This window comes from Pholcus phalangioides, unplaced genomic scaffold, assembly GCF_987345545.1.
Source record: "Pholcus phalangioides strain wild (caught in Gottingen) unplaced genomic scaffold, Ppha-v1.0 ptg000004l_1, whole genome shotgun sequence".
NCBI classification, from domain to species: Eukaryota; Metazoa; Arthropoda; class Arachnida; order Araneae; family Pholcidae; genus Pholcus; species Pholcus phalangioides.
Window position 1 is genome coordinate 24,059,789 of NW_028301597.1, and position 15,842 is coordinate 24,075,630.

Consider the following 15,842-nt stretch of genomic DNA (forward strand, 5'->3'; position numbering starts at 1 on the left):
TTGTTTTCTTGAAACGTTTTACAAAGGCAACAACAACAACAACAAAGTTCAATGTCGTATAAACGCAGCAAAAAAAAAAAATTTTTTTCTTCTTCTTTTTTTGAAATGCTCTCACCCATATTTGTTGATAGCACGCATTGCGCAGATATAACTTGGCAACTGAGCAAACAATACTATCCGAGAGAGACGCAGAGGTAAATTTCCTAGAAATCTAGTATGGAATGTGACATGCGTGTTTTGATTTACTCAGCCGTGGCGCGTCCATGATTCGTCCGTCCGCAGACAAACCGAGTACGTACTCGGATATTCACGTGCACCATATATTCGCAAAAATGCGAATTCGGTATTCAGCTGTTGGAACTCAAAAATACCACGTGAGGAAAAAAAGTTTTTGTTTTAGAATAAAATTTCTCTGGTGTTTTTTCACTTTCGTTGTTTGTTGCATTACAGGGTTTCCTCAGCTTTGAGCTGTCTTCAGCAAGGGTGTTCAAACTTTTGGAGAGTGAGGGCCACTTCACTGGTGTGAAAACGTTCGGCGGGACCACTTGAGCGATCTGCAAATGTGTCGCAGTTCTCTCAAATGATCTGGAAATGTCCCGCGGGCAACTTAAGTGATCTGAAAATGTGTCACTAGTAAGCCAAGTGGTCTGTAAATGTGCAGCGGGCTATTTAAATTTATCTGAAAATGTGTTTCGGGCTACTTAAGCGAAGTAAGGATCCACCGCGAGCCCACTTAAGTGATCTAGAACAGCACCCCAGGTCACATAAGTGATGTGGGAATTTGCCTCTGGTCACTCGTTATCTGGTTATGTGCCGCTTAGTTCATTTTTACAAAATTAGGTTTAAAGTCACGGGAAACATCAGATAGCTTCGAGGGCCACACTTGGCTCACTGGCTATGGATTGAGCACGAGTGGCTTACAGTCTTTTAACTGCCCATCAGAAAATTATGACACTTTGGGAAAGTCTCAAGGAAGTGATGGGGAGAATTTTCGAAGCTCCCCTTGAACATCAAAAATGTCTGCATAGCTTTTGGTGTGAAATCCTCCCCCCTCCCCCCCCCCCCCGCCACCTGCTCGTAAAAGAGTTTCACCAGTGAGGGGTCATTCAAGTATTACGTCATCATCGGGGGGGGGGGTTCGGATTTGCTGACTTTTGATGACGAGGGGGGAGGGGGGGGGTTTGAAGGTTGCTTACGTCATCAACCAACCTTTTTGAAGATATGAAATATTCTAAGCTGCTGACGAAATTTTGCTGACAGGGGGGGATCAAAAATGGCCAAAAATCTGCTTACGTAATACTTGAATGGCCCCTAAAGCACGTTCGTGTTAAGACTCAACATTATATTCTTCGGTGACGAAATTATAATGGAAATGGTTCAGTGCAGAAGATGTTCAGATACACTGTCATGTACCTTAAGCTGCTTGGTCTCATGTTTGCAAAAGATTAGCATGTAAATGCAATTCACATAGAAAATGGCCTCTTGTGATGAATGTTGGAACTGAGTTTTTGCCCTGAATTACTTTTTACATTCCAACTTTTCATAATTTTTTGATGAATAGTTACGGCTGTAGACAGCTGTATAAGTTTGTTAAATTTAATTATGTACATCCAATACAGGGTTTATCAACTCTTATGGTCCTAGTAAATACTAAGGGGGCAACGGGGGAAAATCAGGTACATAAGGAGAACCACGAGTGATTGGATTCACTGAGAGCTGTGAAAAAAAAATTACTGATGGGAAGAAATATAAAGCTGTTAAGTGAAATATGGTGGGAAAAAATGGGACACACAACTTTTAAAATCTAGCAGAGCTGCCCATAGAACTGGAGACATCTTAACCATAAGCTCATGACTCCAGTCCTCATGCCCATAGGAGACTGCGTGATGAAATCGGGTTTTTCATTTTCGTTTGCAAAAATGAAATTCAGTAAAATGCATGGGGGGTCCTCAAAACATTGCTTTACCCCGGGGCTAATAATGGTGAGACGGCTCTGCGTAAAAACCCCCACAAGAAAAGAGCTCACTGAACTCTATGTCTCCCAGGGTATGCATGGATCGATGGTAATTTACGTCGGGAGTGGCGAAGGTTAGTTCAATAGTTCAATATTTCATTGGACAGTCAAATTTCCACAATGTAATTCGGTTTTTGGGAGGGATGATCGCCCCACATCATCCCCCTTTCCCCTTACTCTGGAGCTGCGCTTAACCGGTGCTGGTCGGATTATAGCAGGGTATATTGAGCTATGGGTCACGACCCAAAATTTATTCGCAGGGGCTTCCTAGATACCCATAGTACAAATCAAGGATATAAATATCCTTATTCCGTCACTGAGTCACGAATTTCGACAAATAAACTGATCGATGGGTCGTGAAGCTGATCTTGTTGATTTTGGGATCGTGGCTGAAAAGGTCAAGAACCCCTGGGTATAGAAAGGACCAGTATATCAGTGTATCAGTATATCAAAAGCAGTATATCAGTGATAAAAAGAAAATTATATGTGTTTTTACCTTATACTTTTTGCTCCTTTCGGCCACGGTTCCGGCTTTCCTGGTCATGTCCAAATGAGTTCTCTCCAGTGACGAAATACTATCTTCGTAATGATCGCTCTGACGCAATTCCCCGATGTCCGAAATGCAAGAAACCAACTGCGGCAGCGCCGACAGGCTCCGGGCGCGAGGAGTCGAACCCCGACCCTTGTGTTTACCGGATGGATTGATGCTGAACGCGTGAGATTTATCTTCCGTGGGAGTACTATCAGCACTCGGTGGAGAATCGCTGTTGAGGTCCATCGGATGGATAATCTCCAAGCTCAGCCTCGACCTGTCGAAGGTCTGGTTTTTCCAGGCTTTAGGGTTGTAGTCACTCGGGCTATTGATCACCAGCGTGTCGGAATCCTTTCCCCTCTTGAGAAGTTTCTTCAAGGAGAATCTGCTCTTCTTCACTTTAGTCGTGTTCTCTGGAGGAAGGAGATCCGGGAGAGACGTATTCTGTGATGCTGTCGTGGTGGAAGAGACCAAACTCTGGCCTCGTCTTATGGACGGGTACTTGCCGTCATCGTTCTGAGAGGCCGCATTCACGCCGCTGGTATTATCCGAACGCGTCTTTTTAGATTTTCCGACTGAGTCTTTAGACTTGCTATTGCTTTGAGCTGCGGCAGTTTTTGTGATTTCTTGCGTGTCCGGTGGAATGTGGGGAGGTTTGAACTCGCTGCTGGACAAGAGGTTTGAATCGCATCTTGCCTTTTCGAGTTCCAGAGCAAGTGCGGCGAGCTTCGACTTCCTGTTCTGGACCGAGTTCGGCGAATTTCTCGTCGAACTTGGTGCGGATTCGAGTGAATCCTGGTATAAGACATCATCGAAGCTTGTTTGATCTTCTTCGCCGATCTGGGAATGCGTTTCTTGTTGTACATACAGGTTATCACAGGGAATAGCATCGCAGTCTTTTGATACGGGTCTCGCGTTCTCGTGTGGACCACATTTCGAAGGATTATTCTCCACAGGAGCTACCAATTGAGCATTGTTTGCTGGCGTTTTCAGGTACGGGTCGGGTTCCGGCGTCACGTAGCCGCTCATCCTTCCAGTCAGTGAAGTCTTATTGGGAACGCTCTTGTTATTGCAATGTGAGTTCTTTGATGACTGGCTTTGATGTTTGTGATTTTCGTCTGGGTTATCCGGGTGACTCGATTGGTTGTTGGATCTCCTATTAGACTGATTCGAATCTTTGATCCCACTATCGCTGCTGATGTGTTCACGATTCTTTTCTAGTGGCATCGTGCCGCAGTCATCCGATTTCACTCCGTTACTCATGATGTTTTTTGTGGGAACAACATCGTTTACTTCGCTGGGTGATGGCAGTTTTTTATGGATGTACAGAGGCACCGATTTGTACGTCGAATTACTCTGTGACGATGAAGTCACAGACGTGTCATCCCTGTGGTTGTTCGGTTTGTTTTGATTCACCCTCGAATCTGGTTTCTTGGTGACGCGATCTGAAGCGAGTTCTTGACCATTGCGTCTCGATTCGTGGTACGCGTCCTCTTGACACCTATGAGAATCGGAATCATCTGAGAAAGTAGACATGTCTGATGAAGATGACATGGAGCTCGTTTCGAATGGCTTGCTTATGTTGTTTCTGGAGATATTCCTGGGATCCATCTGAGGGCGTTGATTATGATGCCCTTCGACCTTTCCGTGGAGGAATGATGAGCATGGTATCATAGGCATATCCTCGGCATCGTGGAACGATTCCGTATCCGTCGACGACTCCCCTATGTTTTGTTTCGACGTGGAGTAATCGGAATCGGATCCGGTCTCGCTGTTGTCAGCTTTGGGTACTAGCAAGAACCCATTGCTGTTGCTAACAGTCTGACACTCCCCATTGGTTCCTCTATCTGAGATACTCTTCCGTGACTTCTCAATATTTTTTTCGTTTAGGTTTGCAGTCCTGATACGATTTTCCAAGTTATTGTTCTGTATGTTATTAAGGATTCCCGGGATATCCTTGGCGATGATACTCATCTCCTTGCACTCGTCGGCGAAGTTTATGGCTTCAGTTAGTAAATTAGATTTGCAGTGGATCGAGTTATGACACGTCTTCAGCGACTCATTCGTCGTCGTCGACGAACTGAAATAGTAATAATCTATCTTATTGTCATCGCGTTTCCCATTCGTCTGGATTTTCTCTTCTTCGAAGCTGTTGAAGTTCGAAACCGTGGATTTGGACGAGCTGTATGTGGATTTACCATTCAGATTCGACGACGGTCTCGTTTCTTTGCCTTTCGTCAGCAGGGTGTCGCTTGGTGGTGGAGACGGGATCAGGTTTTCGTTGAGGGAATTGAACTCGGTGTTGTTTTTCGTCAGCTTCGTTATGGTTCTGTCCTCGTCGGTCACGTCCAGGAGTTCGAGGTTGATGGAACCGTCGTCGGAACCGAGTTCCCAAGGGGATTCATCTGAATCGTAATCATTGCCACCGTATCCGATCACGAGAGGTTCGTCTGAAGAGAATCCAACGCTGATTCTGCAAGGGGAAAGAAAAAAGAAATTAAAGGTATCCTTTATTTTGTTTTGATATTTCTTCACACACTTTTTACATATTGGGTTTCACTGGGCTAAAAGATGTGATGAGGTATAATAATCACTCATGGACTTCTACGCGCAAGGCGATGAGGAACCATCATCTTGAGCAGATTTCTCCGCTTTCGGCAATGAAGGGCGATCATCGCGTGAGGATTCTTTGTTACTAGGCAACTATACTCTGTTCGCTCTAACTAGGGTCCTGATGTAAATGAACCGCTGTACCAATTTTTGATATCACTCCGCATCCTTTATCTCTATTGGTTGTAATTTTTGTTTTTTTATAAATAAAAAAAAAGTTCAAATTTCACTCACAGGCGGCGCTGTAAAACGGAAAACTTGACATAACATAAAATGCAACACAAACAGAGACTATTTAGAGCACTCTTTCTCTTGCTTAGATGTAATCCAAGCTAAAGAGGGCGCTCATCAAAGCGTATTAAGAATTTAATACGTCTTTAATACGTGGCGCTCATGTTGAAATGTGAAGTTTTATGAACGGCAAATTGTCATAAACATCAATTAGGCACTGTTTGTATTGCATTTATGTGTTATGTCGTGTTTTTCGTTTTACAGCGCCACCTGTGAGTAAAATCCGAACTTTTTGGATTTATTGGGGGGGGGGAGGCGGGTGAATCTAGACCAAAATAATAAGTATTTTAGTGCAAACCGCATCTTTTTTTATGTGAATCGGTTGATTTGTTATTAATTTTTAAAATGTTTTCAGGACACATCGTCTGCCCCGTATATACTACCGAATCACTCTTGCACCTCGTCCATATTCTTCTGCGGGATTTCTAACGGATTGGTACATGTTGGAATATGCGTGGACGTGTTGTGAACATAACGTAAAGTTTGTTTTTGTGTAACGCTTGTTATAGTGCTGCCATCAATTTCTCTAACTATCAGTGAAGTGTAATGAATTAATGCTTGAATAATTGTACCGTTGATAGGCCTTTCGATTTCTGTGGTCAGTGCCGTCTTAAGTCATGGGGCCCACCCGGGCACGGCCCGGGGGGCCTCCAGCGAAGAGGGGCCTCACAAAAATGAGATCTGGTTGAAATTTTCGAGAATTTGTTAGGGCTTGAGAAAAATCAATTTGCTCCGGGGGACCAATGATACTCTTCAGACGGCCCTGTCTGTAGCAAGATTTGACGCATGCTCTGTATATACTTTCTTTCCTTCAAACCGAACGCAACTCAGGTCACGCCATGGGCAACTTACTGCCTAGTGAGCTGTGCCGCAAGTGTAAGTGCGTGTACCTAATAATCTGAGTGTGTATTGTTGTGTCTAGTGTTGTGTTGTATTTTAACCCTGTATATACGGTACTAACTAATTAACCGTGTGATGGGTCGGTCCATATCCTACGGCACTATATATACGGCATATATAAAGCCATCACCCCTATATTTATTTTCAATATGTTTAAAATGCAAAATGAAATAATATATATGCTCATCCCATACGCATTCCACTATTTTCAAACATAGTTATACATACAAGCACAGTAAAATAACAAGCAAAGTAAAATTGTACATATGTGTACCCCATTCACATTGCACAATTTCCAAACATTTCAGAGACAGAAATACAAACATATGAACTCTGACATCTACTCTATATACAAGTAAATACAAATTTTAAAGCAATAATTGTCCCACAAGGTGACTGAAGAAGATATGTGAAAACAGGAAAAGGAAACAATATATATAAATATTATACAGAGCGTATATCAAACGGGGTATGGCATTTTACTGGCGAGCCGTTGATCATAGAGATATACTTCCAATTAGAAAGAGTTTCCTAATAACGTGAAGTACTCAGCTATGTCATTCATGTTTCAATGGGTTGTATAGTTATCAAAAAAAAAAAATGTATGCATTCCCCGTGTGCACCAAAACCCAATTAAAAAGTTGTTGCTCTGTCTTTCCTGATGCAATAAAAAAAAAAAAAATTTCCCAACTCGAGAAGATTTTATTACAATTTTTTACCCAATGTCGTACCGCAAAAGTAAAAAAAAAGTACCACTAAATTTTATTTCTTTAAGTGATTTGAAATGCGCGATTTAATTATTTTCCCCTCGAAAATGTTATTGAAATATTTTTTTCTATTAGAGTTGGAGATGGAATGAAACACATTGAATTTTATGATATTTCGTAAAAGCCTGTGTGTGTGTGTGATTGTGAGGGAAGAGAGAGAATTCATTTTCTTCAAAAATTCTCAGTTTAAAGGACTTACACATTAATAGGACGTTTTGGCTCGGGCTCTTGAACGTCGTATAGACGAGGTTCTACTATTACTAGAGAGAGTTTCTACGGGGGGGAAGCTGGAAAAGACGTTCATACATATCGTCCAGAAGCTCGAGAGGCGATAAGTAGTTAACTGTATAATATTACACTGCAACTTTAATAATTGAACTCCGCCACTATTTTTTTTATGTGTTACTGAGTGAGATGAATGTACTGTAATATTTTCATAATTTTTTGAGGATGACACCTAGCGACCCTTTCCTTGTTAGAAACGTGAATTTTTTTTGTTGGCACCAGGAGTGACAGGGCAACGAGTTCGTTTTTTTCGAATTCGAATATCTCAGTGAATATTTAGAAACATGAAATATTTTTTTTTGCATCAAGAAAGACAGAGCAACAACTTTCTAATTGGGTTTTGGTGCCCACGGGAAATTTATAAAAAGTCACTTTTTTATTTTGATAACCATACAACCCCCTTCAAACATGAATAACATATCTGAATACTAAACGTTATTTGGAAACTTTTTCTATCTGGAAGGCAATCCTCTAGGATTAACGGTTTGTTAGTGAAATGCCATACCCAATACAATGTCTGCACCTTGTATATATAAACTTAACTTAGATGCAAAATCCATTCGACTCAGTTTTTCCTGTCTCAAGTTACGTATTAATAGCAATTAGAATATATTCCATTTATGGTTAACGCGTATCTTTAACATTTGATGAAAAACTCGTTTAAAAAAGTCTGATTGAGAACAGAAAGGGTTATGAATGGTATTTGAATCTTATTATCAGCATAAATTAAGGAATTGGATCAGTGGTTCATACCTGCGAGATAGCTTATTCGGTGTGGTATCCTTAAGAATCCCCCTAGAAGAGACGTCCGACTTTGTGCTCCTGAGCTGCGGATGACGCTTCTCGCTGGCGCTGTCGTCCAAGAGACTGCCCTGAGAACCACCGAAATCCCTTGACTGAGATAGCCTGCCTCCGACCTGCAATTTGCTGCTCGGATCGGCTAGAAGCGGTCGCCAGTGGATGTTCGTGGAGATTCCTCGACTCTGTCACGGAAGAATTAAATAAATCATATAGCACACACACACTCACATCAGCCCAAGATAGTGCATACCAGCATTGATGATGCATGAACAGGTTCACGCATCGACATAAATCCGATACGCCGACATTCGGAGATACGGAAATGTCATTTTTACACCCGTTACCTGCGCAGCGACAACCTGCATTGGTCAAAGATGTTATCGATGAGATTTCTCCTCTGAAGGCATCGGCATGGACAATTTATCTCGTACGAATCGCGTGATACAATGAGGAATGTATAACGGGCCGGACGTAAAAAAAAAGATGGTACTTCCATAGTCCCACGCTGATTATGTCTGAACGCAATGGAGCGTGGGAAAAAAAGTACCGTGGGATTTTCTGCGTGTCTTATTTTTATTTAAAACTAATAATTTACGTTTACTTCTCAAAAAACTTCCAAGCCTTAGAAATGAGATAATGATTTTATTTCATTTTATTTTATCATTAACGGGCCAGACCTAGGAAACTGAATCATGCCACAAAATATTAGGGGGGGGGGGGTGCATAAAACGGGATCAAAACTCATTATATTTCAATATTTCCTTTCTCTTGCTATATAAAACATTATCTCAAAACACACCTGTTTTCATAGATACTGTGTATGCAGTATTATTTTTAAATGACAATGTGAAAATGCGTATATCTCCAAATGTGATTTGTTCTGAACAAACACCACAGAATAGTGAGTCAAACAATAATTCAAAAAGCCACAGAAAGCCACAAGATGTTATTTAAAATTTGCTATCTTGCACTTTTGAAAAAAAAGTTACTTGCTCTCTTCCAGAGGTAAATGCAAGGGGGGGGGGGGGAGCACGGGCTACCTGTACCCTCTCCTCGCCCCAAAGGTGACCAAAAATTAAAATATCTAAAGAAATACCCTTTATATGTTTTATTGATCACTTTTATGTTAATTTAAATGCGTTTTCAAGGATAGTAACTTGGAATTTCTCGGGAAAATTTTTTTTGTGTTCCCTCCCCAAGCTTTTTGTATCCCCTGCAAAAGTGAGTCCTGCGTACGCCTCTGCCCTCTTTGCGCCAGAGGCACACATGTATGTAAGTTATTTTTAACAGTTTTAAATGGTTTTTGATGATTATTTTTTCAAGTTAAGACTTGAGGCACACTAATATATGTGCACTTAACTCAAACAACCCTAGCAAAGATATCGACCCAAATTAATTAACTAACTAACTAACTAATTTTTTAATGGGCATTTTATACATTTCATTTCATTCCGTGCACCGCCCAGGCTCTATCGACCATTGTCAATTTTAGCCATTGCCCGGATGAGTGGGCTGGGCGATGTCGGGTGCTTTATTATGCATATAAAAATATAAAATACATGAACATTGAATATAAAAACACATTATTAAAAAAAAAAAGTATATACAGATTTAAATATTTCTATTATACAATATACAATTTATTGGGCATTTTATACAATAAACACAAATAATTAAAAATAATAATAGTCAGTTTTGGCTCATATTTAAGGGTCTTTAACGCGTGGCCCACGGGTCTTATTTGGCCCTTGAAGCTTTCTATCGTGGCCGGAGGACAGGGCCGTCTTAAGAGAATTATGGGCACCCGGGCCAAGTGATTTTTCTGAGGCCCTACCAGGCAAATTCTCGAAGAATTCAACCACTTCTTATTTTTCTGAGGTCCCCCTTTTCTCTTGAGGCCTCCGGTCCGTGCCCGGGTGGGCCCCATGCGCTAAGACGTCACTAGAATTAATGAAAGGAATTAATTCTAGAACACTGAAATTAATTACACACACTTACACTTCCGGCACAACTCAATTGGTAGTAAATTGCCCATGGTGATAGACCGGATTGGTGCTGGGTTTGAAAGAAATAGAGAAAGAATTAATGAAAGAGGAATAGTTTTTTGGAATTGATGAAATAAATAATTCTAGAATAAACGGAAGAAATAGTTTTTGAACCTTTTTAAAACAAATAATTTCAAATTTTGTGAAAAAAATAACATGGATCAATGAGAGAAATAATTTCATAATTTCTGATAGAAATTACTTCACAGTCAATAAAAGAATAATTACATAACTATTGAAAGAAATGGTTTCAAGATATACTGAGACGGAAAATAATTTCAGAATTATCTAAATAATTAGTTAAAGAATCATTTAAAGTGATTTCAGAATTTATTTATTCAATCTGTAATTTACCAAAAATTTTTTCAGAGCTAATGAAAAAATTATTTCGGCACTAATCAAAGTTGATAATTAATAAAAAAGACATAATTTCAGAATGATGAAAAGCCTTCAATTATTTTTGTCCCTGTTTAACCCAGGGCTCCATTGGCCTCTTCTGTCATGATGTCACTAAGTAACATGAGTCGGTGGCTCACGGGCTCCATGTTTCGATTTGACCCGCTGTGTATCAATGGTTGAAGATCCCCCTGGATTACAACATTACCACCTGAGCACAGAATTACACAAAAAAACCAAGATGTGAATTTACCTGGTACAGCGTCGCAGCTTGCGGTATGTACCTTCCAGCGGTACTCAGCCGGTCGAGGCTGTTCCTGCAGCCCGTTACAGCATGGTCGGCTTCGGACTTGAAGCAGTTCGAGCAGAGATCTTTTCTCCACGCGTTCTGCACGAAGTTCTGGCAGATCACGGACATTTTCGGATTATCCTCGGGAACGCACCCACAGAGAAAGACGCTCTTTTCTTACCTCTTCTGTGTTTTTGTCCCGAATCCTCACGCCATCACGACGAGAACCTCACCTGAAACGATCGATCATTTCAACGTCAATCTTAAGATAGTGAATAACGGGGAACATATCTCACGGATAAGGAAAACAATTTATTAATAATAATAATAATAATAATAAACGGACGAATTATCTCTTATCTAGTTTTCTAACAAAAAAAAAAATCAATAAGAAGTACTGTATGTGCTCCTCCTTTTTTTTTTTTTTTTTTTACGGGACAATAATTATGCGTAAAATTGGGCTAACGGGAAAATAGCTGAACATGCAATGTTGGAGAGCGAAACAGTTTTTCTCTTATATTCACTGGTTCACTGATTAGACACAAGCGAGAGAGTTACATGTAAAATTGTAAATGAAACAATTATGGGGTTTTTTTTTTCTGTGAAAACGGTATGATATGCTCAATGAGCAACATATAGACACTTTTTCCCAATTTATTTTTCAATTTTCGTTCGACCTATATCAAGAACAATATGTCATTTCGTTTTCAATGGGATGCACCAGATGTTTAATGCATCGCTTCACTCAGACTATCGCCATGTACGTCTTCGATTCTCTCAAAGCAATTATGTGTGTGTGTGTCTCTGACTTTCTTTTGTATTAGTATTGTGAAATCCTTAAAAGACACAATTGAAAAGCATTTTGTATTGTTGTATTCCTCTGACATCACAAACTCGAAAGATCTTTAAAAAAATGATATGAAATGAAAATTACTATATTTTTTTGCTTAATGAGTTGAAAAATATCCATATTTCTAAGTGCGGATATTTTTATACAAAGTGATTACTTAATTAATTCATTCTGCTGGCGGACCATTGACCCTAGAGGCATACTTCCAATTAAGAAGTATCCAAACAACGTGTATAGAGATTAGATACGTCATTCGTGTTGCAAGGGGTTGTATAGTTATTAAAATAAAATAAATGACTTTTTATACGCACATTCTGTCCTCAAAAACCCAATTAGGAAGTTGTGGCCCTATCTCTCCTGAGGCAAAAAAAAAAAAATCCACGTTTCTGAACGTAATATTTGCAGTGATATTTTAATTTAAAAACGGAGGAAATTTGGAAAAGAACAGGAAAAACTAATGAACAATGCTTCTTTCCCCGATTTGTATGCTGTTCCTTCTCAAATTTCCTTTTTTAAAATCACATGTCTCTGCCAATATTGTACTTAAAAACGTGGAATTTTTTGTTGTTGACCGCTGGACAGACAGGACAAAAAACTTTCTAATTGGGTTTTTGAGAAATGGGTGACCGGATATGAAAAAATAATTTTTAAATTTTAATAACTACACAACCCCTTGCAACATTAATGACGTGTCTAAGGTCAGCAAGCTGTTTGGATTCTTTTTCTTAATTGGAAGTACGTCTCTAGGATCGACGGCACACCAATAAAATGCGGCGAGAAAGAATTTAGGAATCACCCTGTATACAACACTGCTTATTATCCGTAGCTTTTTTCCGATTGGGTAGAATAGAAATGAATATTGAAAAAATAATACGGGGGGGGGGGGGAGAAATTATTGTCAGGTGAAAAATGGCTATTAAAACAATAAGTAACCGTTAGAATTTTCCCAAATTTTTTTCATACATGATGACTGAGATGAAAATAAAGAAACTTATCGTTTAAGAGTTTAAGTTAAAACTTATTAAGTTTACGATGAAAAATCGAATTATCTTTTTCAATATATATATTTTATCTAGAGTTCAATGCAATTGGACAATCGGAAAAAACCCATGTAAGGCCACTCCTCTTTTTTCACGTCACTTACCTTATTTGCATGTCCTTTGGCTAGATATCATCATTTCTAGGAGCTTCTTGAGTAATTCGATGTGGTTATTTTCCAAGAAGCTCGATTTGTAAAGATGGGAAGAGGTGTGAAAGGCCATCTCTCATAGCAGAATGTACGATACTCGTTTTAAGAAATTGGATAGAATATTAACACGTTTAAGACAATGGTTAACAATTTCTTGAAGAACAGTGAATTTTATTATGAGTATAAAAGTGCGTTTTTAGACCGTCACCTTTAACTGATATTAGCGGAAAATAATTCCAGATTTAAATAACAAAAAAAAAAAAAAAATGTCTTCAGAGAAAATTACTGACAATTTGGAACTCTTTTGTACCAATAAAAATGTCCATAATAGAAGAATAGGAGGTCCGCGTACAGTGTGTTCGAAAAAAGAAGCTTCCCTGACCACCCTTTAGGAGTGCACACAGTGATAAGATTGAGGTTCCATAAAAAGCATTTAGTTCTAAAAGGGATGAACTGCATAGGGATGTGATGTCCTTGTGTAAGGATGAAAATGTCGTATTTTCTGAGTACAACTCATATAAAGACTACTTGAAATTTCACAAACGTTTATACCCTTTAAAATGAAATGTTTTTCAGGGAACCCCAATCTTATCACTGTGTGTGCTCATAAGGGGTTTGTTTCCAGGGAAGCCTTTTTTTTTCCGAACACATTGTACGAGGACCTCCTATTCCTCTACTGCGGACATTTCAATTGGTACAAGAGAGTTCCAAATTGTCCTCGTTTCTCATTTTTTTTTGTTTAAATCTCGAATTGATGCTATTTTCCTCTACGATCAGTTAAAGATGACGGCCTAACCACAATTTTATGCTCATAATAAAATTCGCTTGTTCTTCAAGAAATTGTTAACTAGTGTCATATAAACGTATTAATATTCTATCCAGTTTCCTTAAAACGAGTATCTTACATTCTGCTATGTGAGAGATGGCCTTTCACACCTTTTCCCATCTTTACGAATCGAGCTTCTTGGAAAACAACCACGTCGAATTATTCAAGAAGCTCCTAGAAATGATGTCTAACCATAAAGACATGCAAATAAGGTAAGTGACTGGAGAAAAAGGGAGTGGCCTTACATGGTTTTTTTCATTACACTCTAGACTAGATAAAAACAAAAAGTATTGTGAGTTTTTTGAATAAGTTCTCGAGGTATTATTTTAATCACACAGTCATCATCCCCGCAACATTTTTTTTTTTGAAAATTTTGACGGTTACTTTCTTTCCTAATCGCCATTTTTCATCTGGTAGTAAATTGACCGTCATGGCGATAAACGGAGATGTGTGGTACTCGAAAAAACCCCGTTTATACGAACTTAGTTACCGGACTAATAAGTGAATCCAATCGAAGATATTTAACCATTTAACGATGTTTTGATCATGCGCCGAAAATGTTCAAGGTTTCACATACTCTTTCGCCCAGAACATTTGGTTTTAAGGGGAGTCCGAATACCTATCTTCCGTAATGTTAACTATATTTAAGAGCTCTGTAAGACAAAGAGCCTCAATTTTTTTTAATCTTCTAAAGTGACATGACAGGGGGGGGGGGCTTGGTTTTTTTCGTAATTTGTTTTTTAATTTTTTTTTAAAATCTATTTTTGTTAAAAATATTGGTATAATTTTTCTTGTTTCAGGCTCAAAAATAAATATATCGCCAAATCAATATGTCAGTAGTATGATAAACACACAGTAAAAATTTCATGAGACTATAATGGGAGCTGAGAAAAATTACATTAAAGTTTAAAAAACACAAGTTTCGGGAAATTGAGATTGAAAAATTTACTAATTCATCAAAGTTAAAATGAAGCTTCAGTAATTCCCAGCACTATATGAAGGATTGTCAGGGTCCTCTTGCTGTTCAACGTGTCTTCTATTTTTCTTTTACCAAGAGTGCTTGTCTTCCTGATTCTATTTTTCAAGATAACTCGTGGCTTTCTCGGCTTTTTGGAGTCGCACTTTTTCAAGCGTTTGCATTGCAGCAACCAGATTCTTCCCAGACGACCGGCCTAGTTCCTTTATAATTTCAACTCTACTTATCAGGCCGTCATTGAATAAGGAAATTGTGAAATAAATGCCATATATGGGTCTGGAGTCTTACAAATGTTTTTTTAGGAATGACAGACTAGATTACGCTATTTAGCGATTCATTAAGATTTTGCGTTTTGCCTTTTGCACATTTCTGAAGAAAGAGAGGATCAGCCAAATCCCAAAAAGTTGACTTGATTCATAACTACTAAGTCATAACTACTTCAGGTAAATGGAAGTGTTGTCTTTATGATCATAAACAGTTTCATTCAAAACACTAAATGTATATAGGTGAACATTTCCAACGCAAACTCACACGGCGCCACCACCGATTCCAGAGGAAATGGTTAGTTAAGCTAGCAAAAAAAACAAAAGCACCACTATAAAGAGGAAATTAAGAAGAAAAATAATTAATGATTTTTTTGTGGTTTTTTTTTTTTCATTTGGGCCCCTCTTAACCGTGATTCGATATAACGCAAAAATCGTCGTAGATCCAGAAATCGACTACACAAAGGTTTGCATTAAATAGAGGTTCGGCTATATATGTTCAATTGAAAAAAAAAGATTACATTTTATATTCCCGTTAAGCTAGGTTATAAGATAATATATAAATAGTAAGATAACAATACCGAAATACATTTTAATACAACTGTATAGCATTGCACTTGTAATCCCCCTCATATAAACGAGTTTTATGCCATTTTGATCTTCAACAATAGCAGCAAATATGACCTATAGAACATATCGATATCTTTATGGCACTGGTTATCCATTTATGTTCTTTCTTCTCCCACAGAGGTCACTATTTGGTCATTCGGCAGAGACGAAACCAATGTATAGTAAAATTCTGTGGCCA

General features: G+C 38.8%; 1 protein-coding gene across 1 annotated transcript in view; it reads right to left on the reverse strand.

Annotated features, from left to right (window-relative positions):
* The window catches only part of LOC149086948 (uncharacterized), a 70,690-nt gene that overhangs the window by 19,054 nt on the left and 35,794 nt on the right, over nucleotides 1–15,842 (reverse strand). The window contains exons 2-4 of the mRNA XM_089231155.1: nucleotides 10,895–11,163; nucleotides 8,153–8,382; nucleotides 2,511–5,019 (exon numbers count right to left, since the gene is read on the reverse strand). Of these exons, the coding sequence (XP_089087281.1) occupies nucleotides 2,511–5,019; nucleotides 8,153–8,382; nucleotides 10,895–11,059 (2,904 nt within the window). The 5' untranslated portion in view covers nucleotides 11,060–11,163. The remainder of the gene's footprint in view (nucleotides 1–2,510; nucleotides 5,020–8,152; nucleotides 8,383–10,894; nucleotides 11,164–15,842) is intronic.